This window comes from Acinonyx jubatus, chromosome B1 (genome assembly GCF_027475565.1).
Source record: "Acinonyx jubatus isolate Ajub_Pintada_27869175 chromosome B1, VMU_Ajub_asm_v1.0, whole genome shotgun sequence".
In the NCBI taxonomy this organism is placed as follows: Eukaryota; Metazoa; Chordata; class Mammalia; order Carnivora; family Felidae; genus Acinonyx; species Acinonyx jubatus.
Window position 1 is genome coordinate 5,773,787 of NC_069382.1, and position 24,207 is coordinate 5,797,993.

The following is a 24,207-nucleotide window of genomic DNA, read 5'->3' on the forward strand; positions in this document are numbered from 1 at the left end:
ATGAAACGGTACCTAAACCCAAAACATTTCAAGGAATGTTTTATTTAGTTTTCATTTTTATTTAATTAATTAATTTTTTAAGAATGTTTTATTTTTAAAGTGTTTCTCTTTTGTCACTAATAAAACAAGTACCTTTGTTTGATTTGACCTCCCCTCGATGTTACTAAAATAAAACCAATCAGACTATTTCCCAAATACTTATGTTTTCTTCTACCGCTCACTACTTTAGAACTTCCAGAAAATGCTTTTGTTGAAATTGAGTGCAGCGTTTTATATTTGTGATTTGTTTCTTACTGTTTATTAGATTATGTCATAGGCTTACCTTTCAGTGTTTGCTTTGACTGCTCTTTGGTGCTGTATAGCTGTTCTTGGATAAGTGCTTTTCCTTTTTGAGGTACAGAGCCCTACATTTTCTTTCTCACTGAGCAGCAGTGTTAAAGGTATCACAGAGTAGTTCTTTCTTTTTCTGTAATAAACATTCTGTAAGAGATACCCTGAAATCCTTCAGTGTGGGAGCAGGTGTGATTTGCAGAAGAGTGAGAACATTTCATTTTATATTATTATATTGCAAATAATAGGATAAGATTTCAGCTTTTCTTGAGGCTGTCCATATGATTTTATCGTACTTCTTTCATTTCTGAGATCTTCATACTTATAACTAAAATGTTAAGATCTATGCTGTATGCTCACGTTTATTCTCATGTCTGATGAACACAGTTAAACCCCTGACCTCCATCCTCTCTCATTGGGCTGGGTTTTTGCAGTGGCTTATTATTATATCTTTTGACCTTATGTCCAGTCTTTTCATAATTCTTCCCAAAATGTATCCTCTTTGCTGTCTTAGGGAAGCCTTTCTGATGTTGATCTCATAAGTGACATCTTGTTGAATCCATACAGACTACTCAGAGATTCCCCATGGAGCCCCTTGATTTCATGAATATTTCTTTGCCTATTTGTTCATCCTGTCTAGGGTATCAGGATATCTGTCTGACCCTATCTGCCAAACCCCTTCGCTTGAGAAATTGTTCTGGCTTATTTATTATTTAAAGGCTAAATGGGTATTTAGTATCTTACAGTATTCTTTCTTAGGAATTGGATGATTCTGTTTTCATTAAATAATGACTCAAGGATTTCCTCATCTTTTTATCACTTTTTATTAAAAACTGACCAAAGAGGGTAAACTTGACATTTGAAATTAAAACTTCAGTAGATCTAATGAGACTACTGCTTGAGTAATCACTTTATTACTCAAGTTTGATAAAAACTAAAGTTTGATAAAAACTTTATCAAAACTCTGTTCCCGGGAGTTTAAACAACATGTGCAGAAGAGATAAAAGACAACATGTGCTGGGCAGTTAAGGAGATGATTTATTTCAGAGCCTGGTGATGTGGAGACCATTCCTTAGGAAGGAACGCTCAGAGCAAAGCAGAAAGCCTGGGTTTGATGGGCAGGTAAGGGTGTCCTTAGGGAGTCTTTGGGAAACGAGCAAGAATGAGGTAGTCTTTCCTGAGTCATGAAGGGAAAAATGTGGTCATGGGTCTTTTCTTGGATTATTGGGGATCAAAGTGGTCCTTGGGGGTCAGCCTTTCCTTCAAACACTGGGGGGGACCTTACCAACCAGCACTATTGTCCAGCAGTACAGAGCTTGGCTTCTATGTTGTCACTGCTACCTCTTGTTCAAAGCGGATACCATTCCTCCCTGAACAAGTCAGAGGCAATCATAGCCTTGGAGGCAGACTGGTATCTAGGAAATAGTCTCCGGAGGACTCTTGCTGGTGATGCTTCCATCTGTTGAGAGGTGATGGCAAAGGTCTGTTGTCTTATGGTCCTGGAGGTCAAGCATCTTAAAATAAGGATTCCAGAAGTGAAAAGGAATGATATAAATTGGTATAGAAGGTGATAGTATAGTTAAGAGTCAGGAGCTGAGCCCTGAGGGGAATCAGCCCAGTGGGTCCCTGACTTTGGTGGAGGAGCACCTTTCAGCTTTGCCACATGGCAGATTGTCTTGAGGGTGTTGAGCCACTTGCCCACAGGTGTGGTTGCCTGTCCTCCAAAGGCATGTGTAGCCTGAGCATTGTGCCCCACCTCCCTGTGGCCTATCCAGAGAGGATCCTGCTCATGTGTGGCCACACAGGCTTCAGTGCTCGGGCCCTCTTCAAACCTGGGCAAAAGGGACAGCTTCAAGGTCACTGGGGTCCAGACAGAGATTGGGACGGTCAGGTGCCAGTTCTTGGTGAGGCCAAGTCAGGTGGGTGAAAAATTGGGAACATTAGAGGTTGTAGCCAGACCGTGAAGGAAATTTGGTTAACGATTGACAATTTAGGCAAAGCAACAGGAATGGGGCCAATATGCAGGTAGGGATGGAAACTGGTTTTTCCACAGGGGAAAAGGAAGTCAAGTGAATCTCTACCAAAAAAAAAAAAAAAAAAAAAAAATGGAGTTTTCACATCTGTCAGTTCCCTGCAGCGTACAAAGAGGTGCAAAATAACTCAGACAGTGAACATGGCTAGGATCTGATATCCTGGAATGGTGTAGTGTAAATAATGCATAGTTTCCCACAGAGACAGAGACACAATTTTTTTCCCATAGTCCCTCCTCTAATAATCAAAGAGAGATTATTTATGATCACAGAATAAGACTGGTCTCATTAGATTTATTTACATAGGTGTAGCAAGAATAGTTTGCGGGAAGTTTTCATAAGGGATCTTAGATTGTACATTTAAAAGCCTCTTGGGGCTAAGAAGCCAAGAGCTTGTGCTCAGATTTCACCTTAAGTATCTATACATTTGGGTAAATTCTTTTCTCCTGAGGTCCCCAGCATATCCTCTAGTTCCTGGGCCTGCTACAAAGTGATCGTTCTTGCTGACAAGTCAGGAACCCCGGAAGCCAGGGACAGGCTGGTTTTCCCAAGAGGACTTTGGCAAGCATTGGTGCCATCATGTCCACCCTAGTTCCTTAAAAGTGTCTGCTCATTACTGATTCACTGAACAGTATACTCAAATGTGGTCTTCCAGTCAAGGCCATGGTTGCATCTACAGTTTTTTTCAGTTCTGTCCTGGTAACAAGGAAGACAGATCCTTTTTGAACCTAGGCAAATAATTATACTGCTCTGAAAGTAAGAACGCTAAATAATATTGAGTTCCCAAATTCTCGAGGGGTCAGGCAGGGAGACTCAGATACTGTTTCTAAATGGATCCTTTCTTGTTGCAAAAGCTTCATTGACCGAACTGTTGTAAGATATAGTGTAAGAAGAGCTGGGACTTCCTTGTATTCAGAGAATAGAACAGTAAAATACTCCAAATAAAAGCCACAACCCCTCTTCAGTAGTTCATTTAGGCCTATGGAATTCATTCTCACTTTGCTTGGTCTTGGGTTAGTAGTCTCATGAAGCCATCTGCTTCTCCACTGGAATTCTGGAAATCCTGACTCAATCCCCTGGCAGGGTCTCAGCGTTGTTTAAAAGACGCCATCAGAAGACTGTGCCCAAACTATTTGGCATATTCCTTTTCCATGGCCTGTAAGACGGTCTTTCTTTTGAAGACAAATCTCTGGCCTCTAGGTGATTGCAAGTGCTGATCAGGAGCCATCAGACTGAAATAATGTGTAGGTGACAAAGATTCTAAATGGCCGTGGCTAACTTATTACTGGTAACTCTCAAAAGTAAAAGGTCTGCCGAGAGTGGAATAACGCAGCTGATTGGGAACCTTGTTGTATGCAAGATGAAGGCCACCAGAAACAGTACGGTCAACATCTGTAGGCATAATGGCTAGCCCTGCCTTCAGAGAACAGTGGACATTATAAAACAGTGTGATTATAAAAATGGAAGAACATAATCTTTACAGAAAAAAAAAAAAACCCTTCAGGTATAACAAAATAATCTGAAGATACCCCATGGATATCCTAATTATGTAAATGGAGTAGACCAAGAATATGTCAGGATTGTCAAGTAAAAGAGATTTGCTGGGTCCAGAGTCGGACCTAAAAATCTGTGTGTTTATAACGCTTTACTCACACAAGCGGAACCCGAGGAAGACTGAGTGTCGATTCTGATTTGACAAGTCTATTGACAACTCATCAATAGTAACGTATCACATTGACCTAATGATTTCTAGCACGTCTTCATGTGGTGGAAGAAAAAAATCTTTGTGATTTTCCAGGTGTATCTGGGAAATCTCAGACAGCTTTTGGATTTGATTTTGAGGAAGGCAAAATAACAAAAGCTGTCCGGAAATTTTGAGCACTTGATTAAGGTAGGACCGTAGGTTACTTAGAAACAATACTTGATTACTTACTTAACTGATCAAAGTGACAAGAAAAGATTTTACGAGTAAACACAGAAATCACGTAACTTGAAAATGCCTCACCTTTTTCTTAAATGACTTGATTTCTTAAATACACAAGGAAGCAATAAAGTCAACATAAACCATAGAAGGTGATTTTGGTAAAACAGAATTTTTGTTATGTAAACAAGTTACACGGAAAAATGGGTGAATGAATGAATAACACTTTACATTTTATTTTATTTTTAAATCTTTATGTATGTATTTTGTGAGAGACAGAGAATGTGCATGCAAGTGGACGGGGGCGGGGGGAGGGGAGAGGGAGAAGGAGAGACAGAGAGAGAGAATCCCAGGCAGGCTCTGCCCTGTCAGCCCAGAGCCCAACGTGGGGCTCGAGCTCTAGAAGTATGTACACAGTTGTATTTCTTTAAAAGTATTGCTACTTAGTATAAACCACATATTAATTTTAACTTCTAACTAAAATAACTACTTTTTGGGGTGCCTGGGTGGCGCAGTCGGTTAAGCATCCGACTTCAGCCAGGTCACGATCTTGCGGTCCGTGAGTTCGAGCCCCGCGTCAGGCTCTGGGCTGATGGCTCGGAGCCTGGAGCCTGTTTCCGATTCTGTGTCTCCCTCTCTCTCTCTGCCCCTCCCCCGTTCATGCTCTGTCTCTCTCTGTCCCAAAAATAAATAAACGTTGAAAAAAAAAATTTAAAAAAAAAAAAAAAAGAAAAAAGAAAATAACTACTTTTTTTTTTAAGACATTTATTTATTTAATTACTGAGGGAGGGAGTGAAGAGTGCACGTGTGTGAATGAAGTGGGGGCAGGCAGAGGGAGGTGGGGGGGAGAGAATCCCAAGTAGGATCCATGCTTAGCATAGAACCCAACACGGGTTCCATCTCACGGTTGTGAGATCATGACCTGAGCCGAAATCAATAGTTAGACGCTTAACCGACAGCCACCCAGGTGCCCCAAAAAAGTGACTAACTTATAAAATTAGTTACTAAAGTTATTTACTAAAGTAACCACTGGGAAAACTGGGGATGGGTAAATGTACAGCATCACACATCAGCATTTTTATGTATTTCATTGTCTCTATAGCATATAAAAATAAGAATCAAAAGCATATAACCTTAAAATTATGCTTAGTTGTTAGAATTTCTGTATTCTTTCTTACTGAGCAATGATTAATGAATATCCATTAATTAACTCAGTTTAGCATCAGATGAAGGTTTTAAGTTACCTAAATGTCTTGGATATTATCTTAAAGATTTAATAATGGTAAAACACAGTCGCTGTTAAAGTAAAACTTGTCAAAATAATGATTCATTTTGGTTAAATACAAATTTACATTTTTCATAATCTTAAACATCATGTAGAAAATAATGCTTACTCGATCACTACGTCTGCATAAGATTAGGAGGACATGCACAAGAAGAATAAAAATGTACTATTTTACTATACTTCTGTCTGGTAACTCAGAGAAGAGATAGCTGTTTTTAATAAAGCAAAAATATTCAGCCAGCATCGTTTGCCAGAGATTTACCAAAATATGTGAACTTGAATTCTTAAAACATTTGGATTTCTAGGAGAATAATTTTTATTTTAATTGTTGAAAATACTGGGAGTTCAATTTCCTTAATTTCTGGAGATTTTAGGAATATTCAGTTGACAAGTCCTTCTTCCTAAGCCAGTCACAATATAGCTTCCTTAAGAAATTTTATAATCTCATTTGGTAACACCATCTCATGATGCTTATGTCAAATGTGTGATAATGGCCTTTCTGAATGACATGTATATATGCACGGAGACTCAGGGCATTTAGTTTCAGTTATCGAATTCACTTGTGAAGTGTTGGACTCTTGATTTCGGTTCAGGTTATGATCTCATGATCTTATGGTTTGTGAGTTTGAGCCCCGAGTTGGGCTCTGCATTGATAGCAGGGAGCCTGCTTGGGATTCGCCCTCTCCCTCTCCCTCTCCCTCTCCCTCTCTGCCCTTCCCTTGCATATGCTCCCTCTCTTTCTTTCCAAATAAATAAATAGAATTTTAAAATAAATAAGGGAAGCTAGCACTAGAAATCAAGTAAATACTCAGAATCAAAATCAAGTTCTCACTGTGGTATCAAAAGTCTGGAGCACGGAATCAGGCGCTGGACTCACTGTTGGGTGCATAGATCACCGTCAGGAATGGTGCACAGGGGAAGAAGCAGGAACAGTCCCATCTGAGCCAGACACCAAAACTGTGAAACACAAAATGCACAAGACAATTAAAATCTTTGTATTGAGGGACACTCAGTCGGCTAAGCATCCGACTCTTGATTTTGGCTCAGGTCATGATCTCACGGTTCATGGGATCGAGCCCCATGTTGGGTTCTGTGCTGACAGTGGGGAATCTGCTTGGGATTCTCTCTCTCCCTCTTTCTTTGCCCCTCTCCCCTGTGCATGTGTCCATTCTCTCTCTCTCTCAAAATAAATAAATAAACATTTAGAAAGATATTTGTATTCAGACTGTTGTTATAGGGGCTATCTTCAGTAATGACAGTGTCACAAAGAAGAGGAAGGGGCCCAGGGTTTTACACGTGCAGGTGAACTGGGGAGCCATTAGCAAGTCTTATGGTCATCATGATGAGGATGGCAAGGTTCTTATTTGAGTCTCTGAGGAAGCGTTGTGGTGCATCCTGTTAAAAAACAAAATTCAGCTGAGTAATATTGAAGATCTGATGGGCTTTCCTGAATCCAGCAGCATCTGGCAAGAAGATGGGAGCCACCAAGGAGTTGAACAAAATGGAAAGTTTTTATAAGAAGGATTGTAGGGCAAAGAAGTTACTGGCAAAACAAAAGAAACAATTGCTTCAGGCAAGATCACCTTCTGCAGATAACCTTCTCCCTTCCAGGTATGGAGAAGGCTCACTGGCAGATTACCTCACCCATGCTGGTCAGAAAATTCCTGACAGATTGTTAACACTGCATTTCTGGGGGAGGTTGAAACCTGCTGTTAGGTTGAGTATTATTAGTGTGGTTTGGTGATTTGGCCTGACTCAAGTGATGCCATTTTGGGCCTGTGGTCTTCTTTTTAACAGCCCCGTCTTGTAGCATGAGAGAGAAGGGTGGTCCTTTGTGTTATGCTTTTTTCCGAACACAAAAGGGTGGGAAGATTTTTTAACCTGTGCTCTGTGTTCTGGGGCACAGGGCACAGGTGAAGTTCAACTTTGTCCTGGGGAATCAACTTGTCGTAGAATAGGGATGCATCTTACAGGACAGGTAAATGCAGGTCTCAGTTGTAAAGAATCGTTAGGTAATTTTTCAACACTGAATGTGGTTGGTTCTAATAAACGTTAGCTGGTCTTTTCCAATGATGGTAAACAAGGGCTTACTGATTCTCATTAGATTTGTACACCGAGAATATCACCTTCCATAGAGACTTGATGGTGGGGGAGGGGGGTGGGGCAGGTTGGTGGAGCATCGGGTTACCATCATAGAAGAGAATATGGTGGCCGGACTTTCTCCCTGCTTTGATTACCATCGGCGCAACGGGGCACGTAGCCAAGGTTACATCAATAAATGGTTTGAGAAATGGTTTGTATTCTCACGAAATGACATACTGTGAAGGTTATAACTTACAGAACTGCTAGCATTAATAGTTACTTTCGACAGAATTATTAACCGTGTGGCAGCCCTGTGAGTACTTCATTATCTCATGTCTTAGACAAGACCCATGAGGTAAGGGCAGGCCAGGCACCCTGTCAGGGATGGAGACAGCAGCAAGTGAGCTGCAGGAAGAGGTCCTGAATTACAGCTGATCCTATTTCTTGTACTTCACATACTCTTTTTGCATAATTGATTCTTAAAAAACATTCTATGGATTTTCCAGTAGTAGCCTTCTAAGAAGTTGAAAAATACCTGGCTTTCATATATCTGGATGCTTTTTCAGCTCCACAGAACAAGAAAGACCTTATAAAGTACCTTGATTTGAGTTGTTCTGCTGGTTCTTGTGTGCCTTGCCAGTTAAATATGGACCAGAATAATATTTTAAAAAATTTATTGTGGACACTTTTAAAGCCTGGTATTATTTTGAGAGAGAGGGATTGAGTGTGTGCACAGGCATGCAAGTGGTGGAGGGGTAGGGAGAGAGCAAGAAGAGAATCCTAAGCAGGCTTCACTCTGTCAGTGCAGAGCTGGATGCAGGGATCAATCTCACGAACCGAACCGTGAGATCAAGACCTAAGCTGAAACCAAGAGTCGGAAGCTTAACCAAATGAGCCACCCAGGCACCCCTGATCTCAACCAGTATTTACACGGGGGCAGCAAGAGTGTTTGTTGGCCTTCTGGGGGATGCTTTCTAAAATCTAGAACCACGATGGGGTGCCTGGATGGCTCAGTTGGTTAAGTGTCCGACTTCGGCCTAGGTCATGATCTTGCAATTTGTGAGTTCGAGCCCCACGTCGTGCTTTGTGCTGACAGCTCGGAGCCTGGAGCCTACTTCAGATTCTGTGTCTCGCTTTCTCTCTGCTCCTCCCCTGTTCATGCTCTGTCTCTCTCTGTCTCTCAAAAATAAATAAATGTTAAAAAAAAAAAAATTAAAAAAAAATCTAGAACCACGTTATATTGAACAAATAAAATCAACTTCTGTCTGAACGCTTTCATAAGTGATTTCAGATTGATCTTTGTTTCCCTCTGTTATTTGCTACCCCAAGGTTAAATACCAAGACAACTCTCCACCAAATTTTGTCCACAGTACCCATAAATTTAGGTGGATTTCTCTTCTTGATGTCCTTGATGTATCCTAAGGGCCTTGCTCTTTCAGGAAGAGACCTTCCACAGCATCTGTGAGGCTGGGACTCTAAGCCAATTCCAGGACAGTTTGCCCAGGAGGTCTTTGTGGGCATTGACTCCCTGCGTAAAGCCAGTCTTAGCTCCTTCACAGAGGCTAGCCAGACCTGACAGAGCATCATTGTCAAATATGACATTGTAGGCAAGGCCCAGTTTCATAACCAGGTTTTCCACTTATATTCTGGTAAGATGGAAAACATATTCTAAAACTGTATTGCCATGGAAAGCAAAGGGACTTAGTAGAAGGTTCCAAATTTTGAGGCAATCTTTGAAAATCAGGCATTATTTTATTACAGTTTGCAAAAGCGTTGCCTACTATATTCTTCTGAATTACACAGATAGCTTAAGAAGGAAGGGAAAGGGCTTCTTTATTCATAAAACAGAACATTAAAGCAATATCAACAATATTCTAAGTCACCAAGCACACTAAGTTTCTCTCATCCATTCATTTAGTCCTAGGTAGTTAGTTCTGTTCTGTGGGACCTTGAGTTTGCCTCTTAAAAGCTGTCTGCTGTTGACCACACAGAGGTCTGGGAATCCTGACTAGCCTGATAGTCTGGTCTGAGAGCTAACTAAGCAATGTCGTGACGTCATGAGAAGCCCGTTTATTCTGTGAAGCATCACTAGTTGAATTACTTGCTATCTTCTTTATCCATAGGGTTCTGAGAAGTTCTGTGTTGGGGTCTCAAGTTCTGCCACTAACTTATTACAGAACCATTCAGTGAGCATCAGGGGAAAACAAAACTATGTGTAGGCTTAAAATTGCTGATGTTGAGTTATTGCTCATAATTTTCAAATGTGAAGAGTCTGATGTGATGTAAGAGTAATGTTACTGACAGGTAAATCTGGTTGTTTTATGGCAAGTGAAACAAAATAATAAAATGATTACCAAAAAATTAAGCAAAATTTCTTTAAGGAAAGCAACTAAACCAATTTTCAAAGAAGTCAGTAAGTATTATCTTTGCTGTAAAAAATATTAAAAAGGGCATTTATTTGTGAAAGTGATGCAGGCAGGCCCGGTCTAAGGACCCAGAGGGGGTCCCACAGGACCAGCCAGGAGGGTCCCCGCTGCACACAGGATAGAAATCAAATGTGAGCCAGCAGAAGGTGAGAGCAGACTTTATGGACCGTAGAGAGAGAGTGCAGATACAGACACAGTGTCTGGGAGACTCAGAAAAGGAATGGGGAAGACATCTCGTCCTTGCTTGAAGTCTGGGATTTCTGTTGAGGATGCTGGTCTGGGGTGCGTGTCCTCTCAGACATCCAGGAACTGGTTAGAACAAAGTGTAGTATAATGTTCCTGAGACACAGTAAATACACTAAGAACATGCGAGAATTATCAAGAGATTTAGTAAGCCTGAATTAGGTCCCGGACATCTATATTTTTATTTAGAGAATATATCATAGATAAGTCTGCATCCCCAATTGAAAGCCATTGGTCTACAAGATGCTAGATTTAAGTTACAGAAACAAGACCCTCACCAAATTAGCAACTTTTTTTAATGTTTTTATTTATTTTTGAGACAGAGACAGAGCATGAGCAGGGGAGGGGCAGAGAGAAAGGGAGACACAGAATCTGAAGCAGGCTCCAGGCTCTGAGCTGTCAGCACAGAGCCCGACGCGGGGCTCAAACTCACAGACTGCAGACTGCGAGATCATGACCTAAGCTGAAATCGGACACTTAACTGACTGAGCCACCCAGGCACCCCCAAATTAGCAATTTAATAACAAATTACAACACTGTACAGTTGTCTGATAGCAGCATAGTAGAGACTAGAATACCCTGAATAGAAGAAAACTCAACACGGACAACCATCTGGCCAGTGTTTTCCCTGAAGGTAAAAACATTATAGACAATAAGGCCAATAACTAGTATCAAGGATTTTCTCCAAAGCCTATGATTTCTGAAATATTTTTATGTGTAGCATTGTACCTATTAAATGTTCACCTAGACAGGCTGAGTGGCCCTTCTGATTTCACATGAATCGTTACAACAGTGACACAATAAACCTGGTTACCCCCCAGTTCTCTTATAAGAAAAAAACATATTTTCTTGATTTCCAGGGATTCTTTGAGAAATCTCAAGGATAGTTTTAGGTGCAAATGATATCCTTAAAGTTTTATTTTTGTATATTTAAGATCCAAGGCAAAAATCAAAAAAGTTACCAGACGAGGCTCACACAAATGTTTAAGATAGGATCATGAGTGCTCGAGAACCAATACCAGATAAGTTATTAATCAAAGTGATAAGAAAACACTTAAAAATAAGCATAGACTGTAACCTAAGTGAGCAAACTTTATTTTATTAATCACTGGCATCAAACAGTCAACATGAAAGGGAGACGATTACTCTTACAACACAGTCTTTGCTCTCTAATTAGGCGGATTATGTGGAAAATTAAGACTGATCATTCACATTGCATAGGCAAAGGGGTAATCAGTAACCAAAAAACAGCCTGTCGACATCAGGCATGATTGACTAAAATTGTAACACATTTTGGGCTTTCCTTCAGACTCAAGTATTATAAACTAAAGCAAGTTAAGTGAACTTTCCAAGTTTTGTTCTTCAATATGCCTTTTCTTATCCTGTGGCAGACTGACACATTAAGCACGGAGCTGTGTTCATGTGGTCACAGCAATTTAATAGTAACACTGAGATGCTATTTCTGTTAACAGGCAATGCGTTCTTGCTATCTTTAAGTACATCAATAAATATTGTTAAAGCTTTTCAGTTTCAATTTCTATGAGGTTAAATATCGATAGCCATAATCCACATAAACAAAGGCTCTTTGGGTTCCTCAGTAAATCCCAACAGTATAAAGTATATAAACTATATAATAGTATAAAGGAGTCCAGAGACCATAAAACTTAAAACCCACTGCTTTAAGAGATATAAAATTACTTCTTTTTTTTTTTTTTTTTGAAAAACAGACATGCACGATTGTAATCCTTTGTCAGTATTACTCTTAGTGTAAACTTAACCATTCATATTAATTATATTTTTTAGCCAAAGTAACCAAATTCTATTTCATAGAAAACTGGGGAGAATAACTGAGAAATGTCCATCTCACCCAGGCATGTTAGCAGACCAGCAAGGCATCGATTACACCGTCCTACCGCGGTGTCTCCTTTACACCCTTTTAAAGTTGCAAAAATGAACAAGTTCATTGGCACGACCCAAAGACAGAGCTTCTGTATAACGTAAAAAAATAAGCAAAGATACATAAAAAATTAGAACTACATATAGTAATCAGTATTTCAGTATTCCCTTATAAATTACTGAGTTCTCCAACAGTTTTTAAACTAATATCTGCCCAAGGTTTATGTTAACCTAATATTAAAAGAAAAACTGAAGCACCTTAAAATTTTTAAGAGGTTATTTGAGCAAAATTTGATTTGAATCAGGCACTGCCAAACTGGAGGTGATTAGGGGTTCTCCCCTGCCATAAGCTAGGGAAAATACTTATAAAGAAGAGGTGGAATCAAAGCAAGAAAATTATTCCATTGGCTGTAGTTAAGCGGTTGTCTTATATGGGAAAACTTAGTTGGCTCTTCCGGATTGGTTGTTCTTAGGTTTTGATTTCTTAGCCTTAAGGCATTTATAGGCTCCCATTCTAGTTTGCTTATGTAGGTTACTGGAGCTTTAAAGCCACCTTAGTCTAATGGCCTCCTTGTTTAATTAATTTAACACTAAAGATCCTGGAAATTATCTTCATGCTGACATATTACTAAACACGATTAGTATTGATGTAAAAAGATTGTTAGAATAATGATTTGTCACAAATTTAGTTTTTATAATCTTAAGCATTATATAGGAGTAATCTTATTTTATCTGACCAATAAAGCTAAGTCTAGGAAAAATAAACCCAAGTAGAATAAAATGTATGTTTATATTATACTTAACACGGATGATTCAGATAAGACATAACTGTTTTCATTAAGTGAAACTTATTAAACTAATATTAATTTCCAAACATATTAACTGTGTGAATTTGAATTCTTAAAATATTTCAGTTAGTTATAATTTCAGCCACTGGTCAAGAATAAAGACAGAAATACTAAAACCTGTCTAGATTTCAAAGAGCTATTCTCCTTCCTTGTGGGAATGAAAGTCTTAATTGATTTTTAGCTCCAAAATGGGCAAATAAGCAAAGACTGATAAACCCAGTCCTCTATGGTCTCTTACCAAAAAAGAATAAATCTCTATAATGCATTCATTAATTTATATAGAACACTGAGTAGACCATAAAACGAAATTCCTAAGCATTGCTTCCACCAATGGAGAATAATACATTCCTTAATGAAACAAAACAAAACAAAAGCTAGTAGAGAGGAAAATTGAAATTAGAGAAACAGAGAGTCAGCAAAGTTCTGTTGCCACTTGGCATTCAGCTTTGGAAGCCAATAATAAATGTTCCTGGACTAAAAGCTTCCTGTGGAGTATTCTCCAGTGATGAAGATTAGCTACTTCTGTCAGATGAATCTATTGGGCATCTTGGTGGAAAACCTGCATAACTGTTAAAAGATATCTTCTTAAAGGTACATCATAACTTTCTCACTCACAGAAAATGAATATGTGTTAAAGATTTTATTTAACTCATTAGTTAATGATGAGACAGGAAAGTTGTTCTATCCTCTTTGGAGGAGAATCCACAGAGCGGACGTGCTAATGGACCATAAGGAGTGCTGACGTGGCTTTGTTAACAGATCCAAAGTGGCTTTGTCAGGAGTGGGAGAGGGAAGTCAATTGAGCATCCACTGGAGGGACTTTGCATTTCTACAGATAAGAATATTTGCATCACTATCAATTTTCTACAACTAATAGAGTTGTAAAATAGCTCAAAGACCATGAAAGGCATAAGCCCCATAGAAGCAGACAACCCTGAAGGGTGTGTGTGCTGAACAACTCATAGGTAGGTGTCCCCTAAAGATACCCAGTAATCTTTTGTTCCATTTTAAAGTATTTCACAGGGTTTTTCCTCCAGCCTTGATTCTGCAACTAACTCTTTTTACTTTATCATATATTTCTCCACCCATTAACCATCTTATGTTGTTATTCATCTTTAAAGAAGTTGCAGATACCAATCCATATTGTTATTTAAGGAGCTTCCTTAAAAGCTTTCCTTAAATCAAGGGAATTATATTGGATATATTTCCTAATACCTAATTTATAAGAACAGATAAGTAAATATGCTTAATGATAACATTGCTGCATTTCAGGCCAGAACCATTTGTCACACCAACCTGAACATGTGCTGTCATGGCACTTGTGATCATTGTACACGAGGGAGAGCTTGTCTCTTGTAGGTTCTGTGGCTGGACTGTGTAAATGAACCTTTCATCCTCTAGATTCCATATCACATAACTACAAGTCAGTTTTTTGTGGGGTTTTTTTGTTTGTTTTGTTTTTGTTGTTGTTGTTTTTTTTTTTTTTTTTTTTTGCCTTCTGTGTATTTTTTTCTCTGCACTTAGACTTTTATTCTGGGGTTTGAGTTTCTTTATATACAACTGTTTTTCTCCCTTGGCTGAGGATGAAAGGTACTATCAGGCTTATGGTTGACTTAACTGTCCAACCTTCCTTCACTCAGACTTAATAGGGGTCATGTCCATGGTTTTCCCTTTTTGAGTGGTATTAACAGAATAGATTAATAGATTATATTCATATATTCATGTGTATGAAGTATGTGTGCACTTACTTCCCATTTTATATTCATCTATTTATGATAAATAGTAAACTAGTATTATTTTGAGTGCTTACTGTCCAGTAGTCACTGTTCAAGTTACTGGGGGATTTTAGCCGGGAGATGGTTTAAGTAGCTTTCACGGTAATCCATGTGAGATGATGGAATATTTCAAGTGGCGTAGATGTATCCATGTTCTGATACATGTGCACGGTTGAGTTGGTGGGATGAATCAGTGGATTGGATGTGGGGTGTGAGAAAATAATGATGAGTGAGCGATGATAAAAAGGTTCTTAACTTGAGCAGGAGTAGAAATAGCATTAAACCAATGAAGCTATAGAAGGAGTGGGCTTGGGAGAGAAGATCAGTAATTTAATCGTTTTCTGCTATTGTGAGAGAAAATATATAATATAAAATTTGCCTTTTTAACCTGTTTAAGTGTACAGTTCAGTGACTGTGTTCAGTGTTGTGCAGTCAACATCACTGTCTATTTCCAAAACATTTTCTTCACTTCAGAATAAAACTCTGAACTCATGAAGCAATAACTTCCCATTCCCTCCCACCCCCCGGCCTCTGGTAACCTCTATTCTACTTTGTGTCTCGACTAAGTTACCTATTCTAGATATTTTATATAAGTAGAATCATACAATATTTGTCTTTTATGCCTGACTTTTTTTCAATTAGTGTAATGTTTTCAAGAGTCATGATATAGTATGTATCAGAACTTCAGTACTTTTTATGGCTGAATAATAATTTGCACCGTGTGTAACACCAAATTAACTTTATCCATTCATCGATTGTTGAGCACATAGGCTATACCCACCTTTTGGTTGTTGTGTATAATGTTATAATGACAATTCTCACACAAGCATCTGAGTCCATGTTTTCAATTCTTTTTGGTATATACCTAGGAGTAAGTTTGTTGATTGTATGGTAATTCTGTGTTTAACTTTTTGGAGAACCACCGAACTGTTTTCCACAATAGTGGCATCACTTTTTGTCAACTTTAGTTATTTTTCATGTTTTGTTTTGTTTTTTTTTTTTTTTTTAATTGTAGCCAACCTAGTTAGGCAGGAAGGGATATCTCACTGAGGGGTATCTCATTTTGTTTTGGATTTCCCTAATTAGTGATGTGGAACATCTTTCCATGTGCTCATTGTCCATTTGCTTTTTTTCTTTAGAAGAAATGTCTATTCACGTTATTTGCCCATTTTTAAAATGAGTTGTTTGTCCTTTTATTTGCTGAGTTGTAGGAGTTCTTTATATATTCTGGATATTAAACCCTTGTCCGATACAGGATTGGCAGATTTTTTTTCTCCTACCTGTGGGTTATATTTTCATTCTCTTAATAGTGTATTTTGATGCATAAAAGTTTTAAATTTTGATGAAGTCCAATTTATTTTTTTCATTTTGCCTGTGATTTTGGTGCCGTATTTAAGGAACTATTGCCAAATCCAGTGTCATGAAGATTTCCCTTGTTTTCTTCTAAGAGTTTTTGTTTTTTTTTTTTATAGCTTTAGCTCTTAAATTTAGGTTTTTGATCCATTTTGAGTTAATTTTTGTATGTGGTATAAGGTAAAGGTCCAGAGGCGCCTGGGTGGCTCAGTTGGTTAAGCGTCTGACTTCAGCTCAGGTCATGATATCATGGTGTATGGATTCGAGCCCCGCATCGGGTGCTGACAGCTTAGAGCTTAGAGCCTGCTTCAGATTCTGTGTCTCCCTCTCTCTCTCCTCCCTCCCCCACTCATGCTATGTGTCACTCTCTCTTAAAAAATAAATAAACATTAAAAATTTCTTTAAAAAAATAAGGTGAAGGTCCAACATCATTCTTTTGTATGTGGTCATCTAGTTCTCTCAGCACCCTTTGTTGAAGAGACTGTTCTTTACATATGAATGGTCTTGCCACCTTTGTCAAAAATCACTTGACCTTAATGGCACCTGGTTGAGCATCCAACTTCAGCTCTGGTCATGATCTCATGGTTCATGGGTTCAGACCCCGTGTCAGGCGCTATGCTGACAGCTCAGAGCCTGGAGCCTGCTTTGAAGTCTGTGTCTCCCTCTCTCTCTCTCTCTCTCTCTCTCTCTGCTCCTCCCCTGCTTGCATTTTGTCTCTCTCTCTCTCCCCCAAAAATAAACAAACATTAAAAAAAATTTTTTTTAAATCATTTGACCTTAGATGTTTAAGTTATTTCTGGACTGTCAATTCTGTATCCATATGTTCTCATGTCAATACCATACAGTTTTGATTACTGTAGTTTCGTAGTAAGTTTTGAAATTGTGAAGTGTTGGACTTCTAGCTTTGTCTTTCTTTTTCCAGATTGTTTGGGCTATTTGGATTTTCTTAGAGTGCCATATAAACTTTGGGATGTTTTTCCATTTTTACAAAGTGTTAAGTCTACTTTAGATAGTCTTGTCATCTTATAATATTAAGTCTTACTGTGCAGGACCACAGGATGTCTTTCTGTGTATTTAGGTCTTTTGAAATTTCTTTCATCAATGTTTTTTTAAATTTTCACTGTACATTTTTTTTGTCTCTTTTATTAACTTTATTCCCAAGTATTTTATTCTTTTGGATGCTATTATCAATGAAATTGTTTCTTAATTTCCTTTTCTTAGTGTTCATTATCCATATATAAAAATACAACTGATTTTTGCACACTGATTTTTTTATAGTACATCTTTGCTGGATTCATTTATGAGTTCTCACAGTTTTTCTGGGTTCTTTAGAGCTTTCCTCATATAAGATTATCTCATTTATGAATAGAAATAGCTTTATTTCTTTTCCGATTTGGATGTCTTTTGTTTTATTTCATTTTTGTTGCCTAATTGCCTGGCTGGAACGATACCTTAGTTTTGGACATGTTAAATCTGAGATCCTTGTTAGACCTCCAGATGAACTTCCTTCCCATGTAGGTGGTAGAATATTTGAGTCTGGGCATCAGGGAATATTTCTGTGCTAGAGATACAGTATTGGGAACCGCCAGCATGCAGCTAGTATGTAAAACCCTGAGGCTGTACGAAAGATCGCCTGGAGAATGAGTACAGGTAAAGAAGCGCAAAGCCATGGAGAGGAAGCCTCGCGTTGTAGAAGTCAGGAGGTTTTCCTTTTCCCTTCCCCTTCGTTTCTTGGGATACTTCCCCCCACAGATGACACTCTCCTGGCATCGCTTGGATGGTTCTACAGAAGAAAGTAGATGACGTGGAAGGGGCGCTTCTTGGATTTTATTTGGTGCTGGTCACATCACTACGCCTGCATAGTTTTCATTCAAGGATAACACTGAGGATCGTGATTAGGTTTCAGCCAGAATCTCCCTTGGTGATCAGAGACACCCACAGAGAGGCTTCTGAGTCTCCAGACTCAGCCCACAAAGTTGTGCTACAGTGGTTCCCTTTGTATCCCAAACAGATGAGAGTTACAATAGACTATTCTGCAAGGGTAACTGAAAAGAGATTGCAGTCATCTCTGAGTTAGCACATCTGCCACATCTCTGAGTTCTCCATCGAGTATCTTTGTGATCCGGGTTATCTCTTCATTCTCCTTCCTCCACCTTCCCCAGATATACCCACACAGTACAGGCCCCTTTGACTCCATGGTGTGTGTCCACATGGGGTCCTCTGAATGCCTCTTGTTCTTTCTCCTCGTTTATTCGCCTGGTCCCTCAAGACACAGTACGTGTACAATGGTTAGTTCATGGTTACAGTACATAGTGGGTTGCGTTTGAAATACATCAGTTACAAAAATGTATAAATAATGTGAGTTCATTTTTGTTTTTTTTGAAAAATTATATATACACACCTTCCCACGGAAAGAACATTTGGCAGAATATATACCCAATTATTAAACAATAGTCATTTTTCTCACTGGTGGAATTACTGGGGAATTTATGTTTCTAATGATATATTTCCAAAGCGTTGAATATGTATATATTTTGCTGTCAGCATGCTTCTCTTATGTAAATAAAAAAAGTATTTAAAAACTCATTAAAAAAAAAAAACTTTGCACTTCCAGTTAATAGCAGATGCCGACCCATAAATAAGCCATGCCTTTTTATCTGAGCTTCTCTGTGCAAGAGGTTAAAGCATTTGATTGACCAGCGCAACAGGAACATAAGTGTTACTGTGTGTGCACCACCTAGGCAAGGAAAAATGGCTCTTCGACCTGTAAAAAATGCCTTTCTTACTCTCACCCTCCTTGCACGTCTATAAGCAGGATGGCACCTTTGGTGGTCTGCCAGCTAACTAGTAGAATGGACTTCTGGAGGGAAGCCTTTTTCCCCCTCTCCTTTTCTACCTCATGCCCTGGATTATTTTGGATTGATTTGGGGATAAGTAACTGACTTTCTATCTCTTGTGCTGTTTTTTTTTTTCCAGGAATATAAAGTTTTTTTCTTTTGATATATGCTTAAATGTTTATTTTTAAGTGATGTAACTTTTCAAAAAATGTATTAAAGTTAATTTCTGTGGGAAAAAATGTTTTTTACATTTCTGACTGTTTTTTGTTCCTTCTCTTTTGAAATCTCTAGCCAACAAGAACATTAGTCATGACAAGCATGCCATCTGAGTAAGTACTCCTTGTTTTGATAACTTTCTACTCAATGTAAAATTTTGGATTTTTCTTTCGTATTCTGTGATGCTGTGCTTGTAACACAGCTCGTAGCGTTGCACTATGTTGCTTTTACTCTATATAATTGATATTGGCATAAGAAGAACCCTGGAAATAAGAGACTATGAACAGTTTAGCAGTGAAGACTTTTGGAGTTGTTTAGATAGCATTAAGAGGTATTACAGTATTTTGCTTTTCTTCTTGCTTGCTTCATATCTACGGGCTCTGTGTGTCCACGACTTTTACCCCATGAAAGTTCAGTAAATGGAGCATCGCTCGCTGACTCCCTCACAGTTCTTAAAGAAACACTTTGGTGGGAAGCTCTCTACCACTATATTAAAGCCGCTATCTGCACATTTTGTGAAAAGAGTTAATAGCTTGTTGGCACGCTCTTATCGTCTTCCTTAAACATGTAACACAATATATAGCACATCCAACAAAAATATAGCACCATATTCTTTGTAGCAGATTTTTGAATTCCTGTCTAAAGGGGAAAACCATAGGTTTTGTTTTGTTTTTGTTTTTTTTATCAGTCATAGGTTTTAAGGTTTGAAGACATTCATCAAAATATTGGGACATTTCAATGAAAAGTTGCCTGCAAAAAAAGTGCATGCTTGCAATACTTTCTGTTGCAGGATCCTTTTCCTACCCATGGCATGTGAAATTAAAAGGACTGATTGTTCAAACACCGTACATTAGCTACTGGAAAAAGAGCACAGTCAACAATGTTGGCTAATCTCTTATGAAGTATACTGAACATTCTACATAGTCTAATACGGGAGTGAAAATGGAGAATGGTAGGTGTAGTATTTTTAGAAGTCTGTAGTTTTGCTCCAGGATAAAACATACTAGTAAATAATCATTTTCTCAATCAAAGTTTTGAAAATGAAAGTTTTCATTCAGGCCATATTCTCTTTTTATTCCCCCCCACCCCCCACATATACTTCGGTGTGAAGCTAAGAGCAAAACCTAGACGTTCTTATTCCACACTGATTAGCCATGTCTCGAAGAGACACTTGTTGTTGATTAACACATCCAGCAAAGAGCTGGCAGCTACCAGACTCGGAATAAGGAAAATCTTCAATATGCAGAAATGATGGGTTCTGGGGAGCATATCATTTAGACCGTTTCACTTCTTTATTGCTTTTGTTTTCTTTGTCCCAGTAAGCACAGATTCTCTGGTTGAAGTGGTGATAGGGCCTGGGCCTTGACCCATTCATGTTTTTTGCCCTAGGGATCTCTGAGAATTTAAACTGTGCTACGGTTCAGCCCTTTCGTTTCACATGTAAAGAAATGGGTCTTGCGCATTGACGTCCTCGAGATGACTAGAGAGAAACTCAGAGGCACCTTGGAGTAGACAGGGTGCTGTTAGGGGCGGTCTGTGCAAGCATGTGCAACAGCAGCCTCTTTTCCTTCATAACAATTTTTGGAGACGAGAGAAATTTATCTCTTAACTCACTGTGTACGTCATAGTGTGGCTCCGAATGCCCTTCGTGTCCTTTGTATTTCACTGGGGATTTCCAAAACTTGCTGGGAGGGATAGGGGAGTGCAATGTGTCACAAGCAAAGGCTTTAGAAAGGTGGTCATAAAGGAAAGACAGGGAGAATGGTGAGCAGTTTGGTGAGGAAATTAGAGGGGAAGAATATGTATTTTTCTAAAGGTGCTTGAGGCACTCGTGGAATGACAGACCAGAAGACAAACAATGAGGGCTCTGAAACAATAAGGAGACTCTGCCAAATTTGCCCTAAGATTTGATCTGATAATGTAATAAGGAGGGCCCTTTTCTCCCTCATACTTAGACAAACAAACAAACAAAAAAACTGTATGTGTGAATTCAGACAAATGTTAAATATCAAATAAAATCAGCAGGTGATACGTTCGGTCCTGACCGTGCGTGGATTGGTTCACATCTGTCCAAAAAGGAAGTGTGGTGTGGTAGGAAAAGCAGAGGCTGGTTTGTGATGCTGGCAGCTTCCCTGGCGTCGGGCGCGGGGGTGGGTGGGGAGCTACTTCTATCTTGGGGCCGTTTTCTCAGCTATTCAAATAGATAGTTGTAGTTGAGAGCTGAAGTTTTTGAATTTCCCCAAATGTTAAGTCATTGACCGTAAAGAAATTAACACAGGAGTTCCATGGCTGAGATCAGTGTAGAATTTTAGCTTTCTAGTTCTTAGAAATTATGATTCAGTCTTACCGCCTTATTGTTCATATGTAGGAAACTTAGTCATTTTGTTGATTTTTTTTTTTCCCTCCTGTTTAACAGAACACAGAACATCGTCATCCAGGTTGTGAACACATTGAAGGGCTTTTCACTTGCCCAGGAAGTGTGTGAAACTACTACCCATGTGCTCGCCGGCAAGCCTCTGCGCACTCTGAATGTGCTGCTGGGAATTGCCCGTGGCTGCTGGGTTCTCTCTTATGAGTGGGTAAGAATTTGTGTGAGCAAATGTTGGACGTACATATGTTACAACAGAAGGTGTTTTGATAGACGCAATCTCCCCAAGACGGTGACACTAGATCACTAGATTTGCCCTTGGCTAATTTGCACACTTTCCTATGAGCAGCAGACACCGTGTTCCTGTTGTGTCCTTGAACCCCCTCTCCCTTTGGGTCTCCACCTTCAGCCACTGCTGATTGCCCGGCAGCAGGCGTGTGGACCGAGAGCAGAAGAGTGGCCATCCAGATACAGACCTCAGCCACTGGCAGAAATAAGATTAGAACAGGCTTGGAATGAAAACACAAAATGCGTGTTCTCACAGTCAAATGAACTTTCTTCTGTGTTTGACCAAGAAATAATGTGACCTATGTTAGTGATGGTTTAAAAAGCCAAAAGAATTCAGTGATTGTTTTTACAGATGGATTTACTTAGGATGAAACATGTTCATTTAATCCCATTTGGATATGTTTTATCTTACGCATATCTATCTGTAACATTACTTGCCCTTATTTCTGTGCATTAAAGGTAGATTGTTTTTTTAATCATTGTTTTCTTTATTCATAGAAATTGAGATTGTTTGTTACTCTTTCTATTTTTACTTTGGTCCTCAACCTATGGTCACTCCAAAGCACTGACGTCTGATGAGAGTACAGTCATTTGTGACTTGTGTTACTACTATATTGCATCTGCTACATATCCACCCTCCTTCCTCTTCCCCCTAACAATGTATTATATTAATTCTGTGTTAATTTAAACCGGTAGAATTATAATACACAAACAAGCTACAGATGGATTTTTAAGAACAGCTCTGGTCTTTTTCCGGGGTCATGACTTTACCCTGCAGCTTTCTGGTCCAAGACATTTGTGACATTAGCGCTTAAAGTCATGAAGTGGAAAAGTTTGAAATTCTATCCCCCCAACACAAAAGTACTATTTTCATTGGTGACAGTTGGTGACTACCATACTTCATTATGTGTTTGTACTGATCCACATTTATTTGTAAGAAATATCATTTATAACTCCAGCTTCCATGAATGAATACCCTGCCTTCTTTTCGTCAATTCACAATGTTTCTGTATCTTTATCAGTTAGCTCTTCCTTCCCTCATGTCTCAGAGGAAAAAATGTTCTTTATCATTTATGAGGATATACATCTGTGCCTGATTCTGTACCCGACCTATTCTTCTGGGACTCTGAGCAGAGAAGTCAGGCATGAGAATCAGCATTTACTGTTGCCATGCGTAAAGACCAACTCCCTAGCTGCCTCCATGTTTATGCTCAATGTACTGCCAATATTCTGCCCCTAATAATACATAGAAACAGAGCCAGATGCAAATTTAACATATGGTTACTATATGTGGGATTAACCACTACACGTTAGAAAGGCAAGAAGTCGAATGTGTTATTTGGTGAACTTCCAGTGCTCAGGCAGAACTGGGCCACTTGGTCACATGAGTGAATGAATGAAGTACAAGTGCAATCAGGTAAGAAAATCAAATAAAATACATTTAGATTAGAGTGGAAGAAATGGCACTGTGTCTGTTTGTAGACACCGTGATTGTCCACGTATAGACAATCCCAAGAAATCTACAAAAAAACTCTTAGAACGTATTACCAGGATACAAAGATGTAATCATACAGGGTCAACATTGAAATACTTAAGTGTAATCTAACATAAAAATATCTGCAGGGTCTGTATGCTGAAAACTATAAAACACGGGTTTAAAACAATCTATGAACTAACAAAGGGAGAGACATACTATGTTCATGGATTGGAAGACTCAGTGTAGTTAAATTGTCGTTCTTCCCCAAAACAGTTTACAGATTCAACACATTCCCAATAAAATCTCAGAATAATTCTTTGAAAATAGAGACAAATTGATTATTTATGTATACACATGTATAGTTTAGAATCAGGATAAAAATCTTCATGACCCAGATGTAGGTGGAGAGTTCTCAGATGCAACATGAGAAGCATGATGTGTAAAAGGAAAAGTGATAAATGACACTTCATCAAATGAAAAAATTTATACTCTGTGAAGAACATTATAAGGAACCCAATATAAAACATTTCCATGTATCACCTGGTAAAAGAATCGAAATTTTATAAAGAACTCTCAAATCTCAAAAATAAGAAACAACCCAAACAAAAAAATAGCCAAAGGCATTTTCAAAACAATCTTTTATGTATTTATTTTGAAAGAGAGTGCACACAAGTTGAAGAGGGGCAGAGAGATGGAGAGAAGCCCCCAAGCAAGCTCCAAGCTGTCAGTGCATAGCCTGACACTTGGCTCCATATCATGAACCCATGAGATCATGACCTGAGCCAAAACCAAGAGTCATGTGCTTAACTGACTGAACCACCCAGGTGCATCC

General features: G+C 38.8%; 1 protein-coding gene across 5 annotated transcripts in view; it reads left to right on the plus strand.

Moving 5' to 3' along the window:
* Nucleotides 1-24,207, plus strand: part of MCPH1 (microcephalin 1) — a 269,736-nt gene that overhangs the window by 82,223 nt on the left and 163,306 nt on the right. For all 5 annotated transcript variants that reach the window (XM_053216226.1, XM_053216223.1, XM_053216225.1 and 2 more), the window contains 2 exons: nucleotides 19,318-19,355; nucleotides 21,659-21,821. In XM_053216226.1, coding sequence (XP_053072201.1) covers nucleotides 19,318-19,355; nucleotides 21,659-21,821 — 201 coding nt within the window. The remainder of the gene's footprint in view (nucleotides 1-19,317; nucleotides 19,356-21,658; nucleotides 21,822-24,207) is intronic.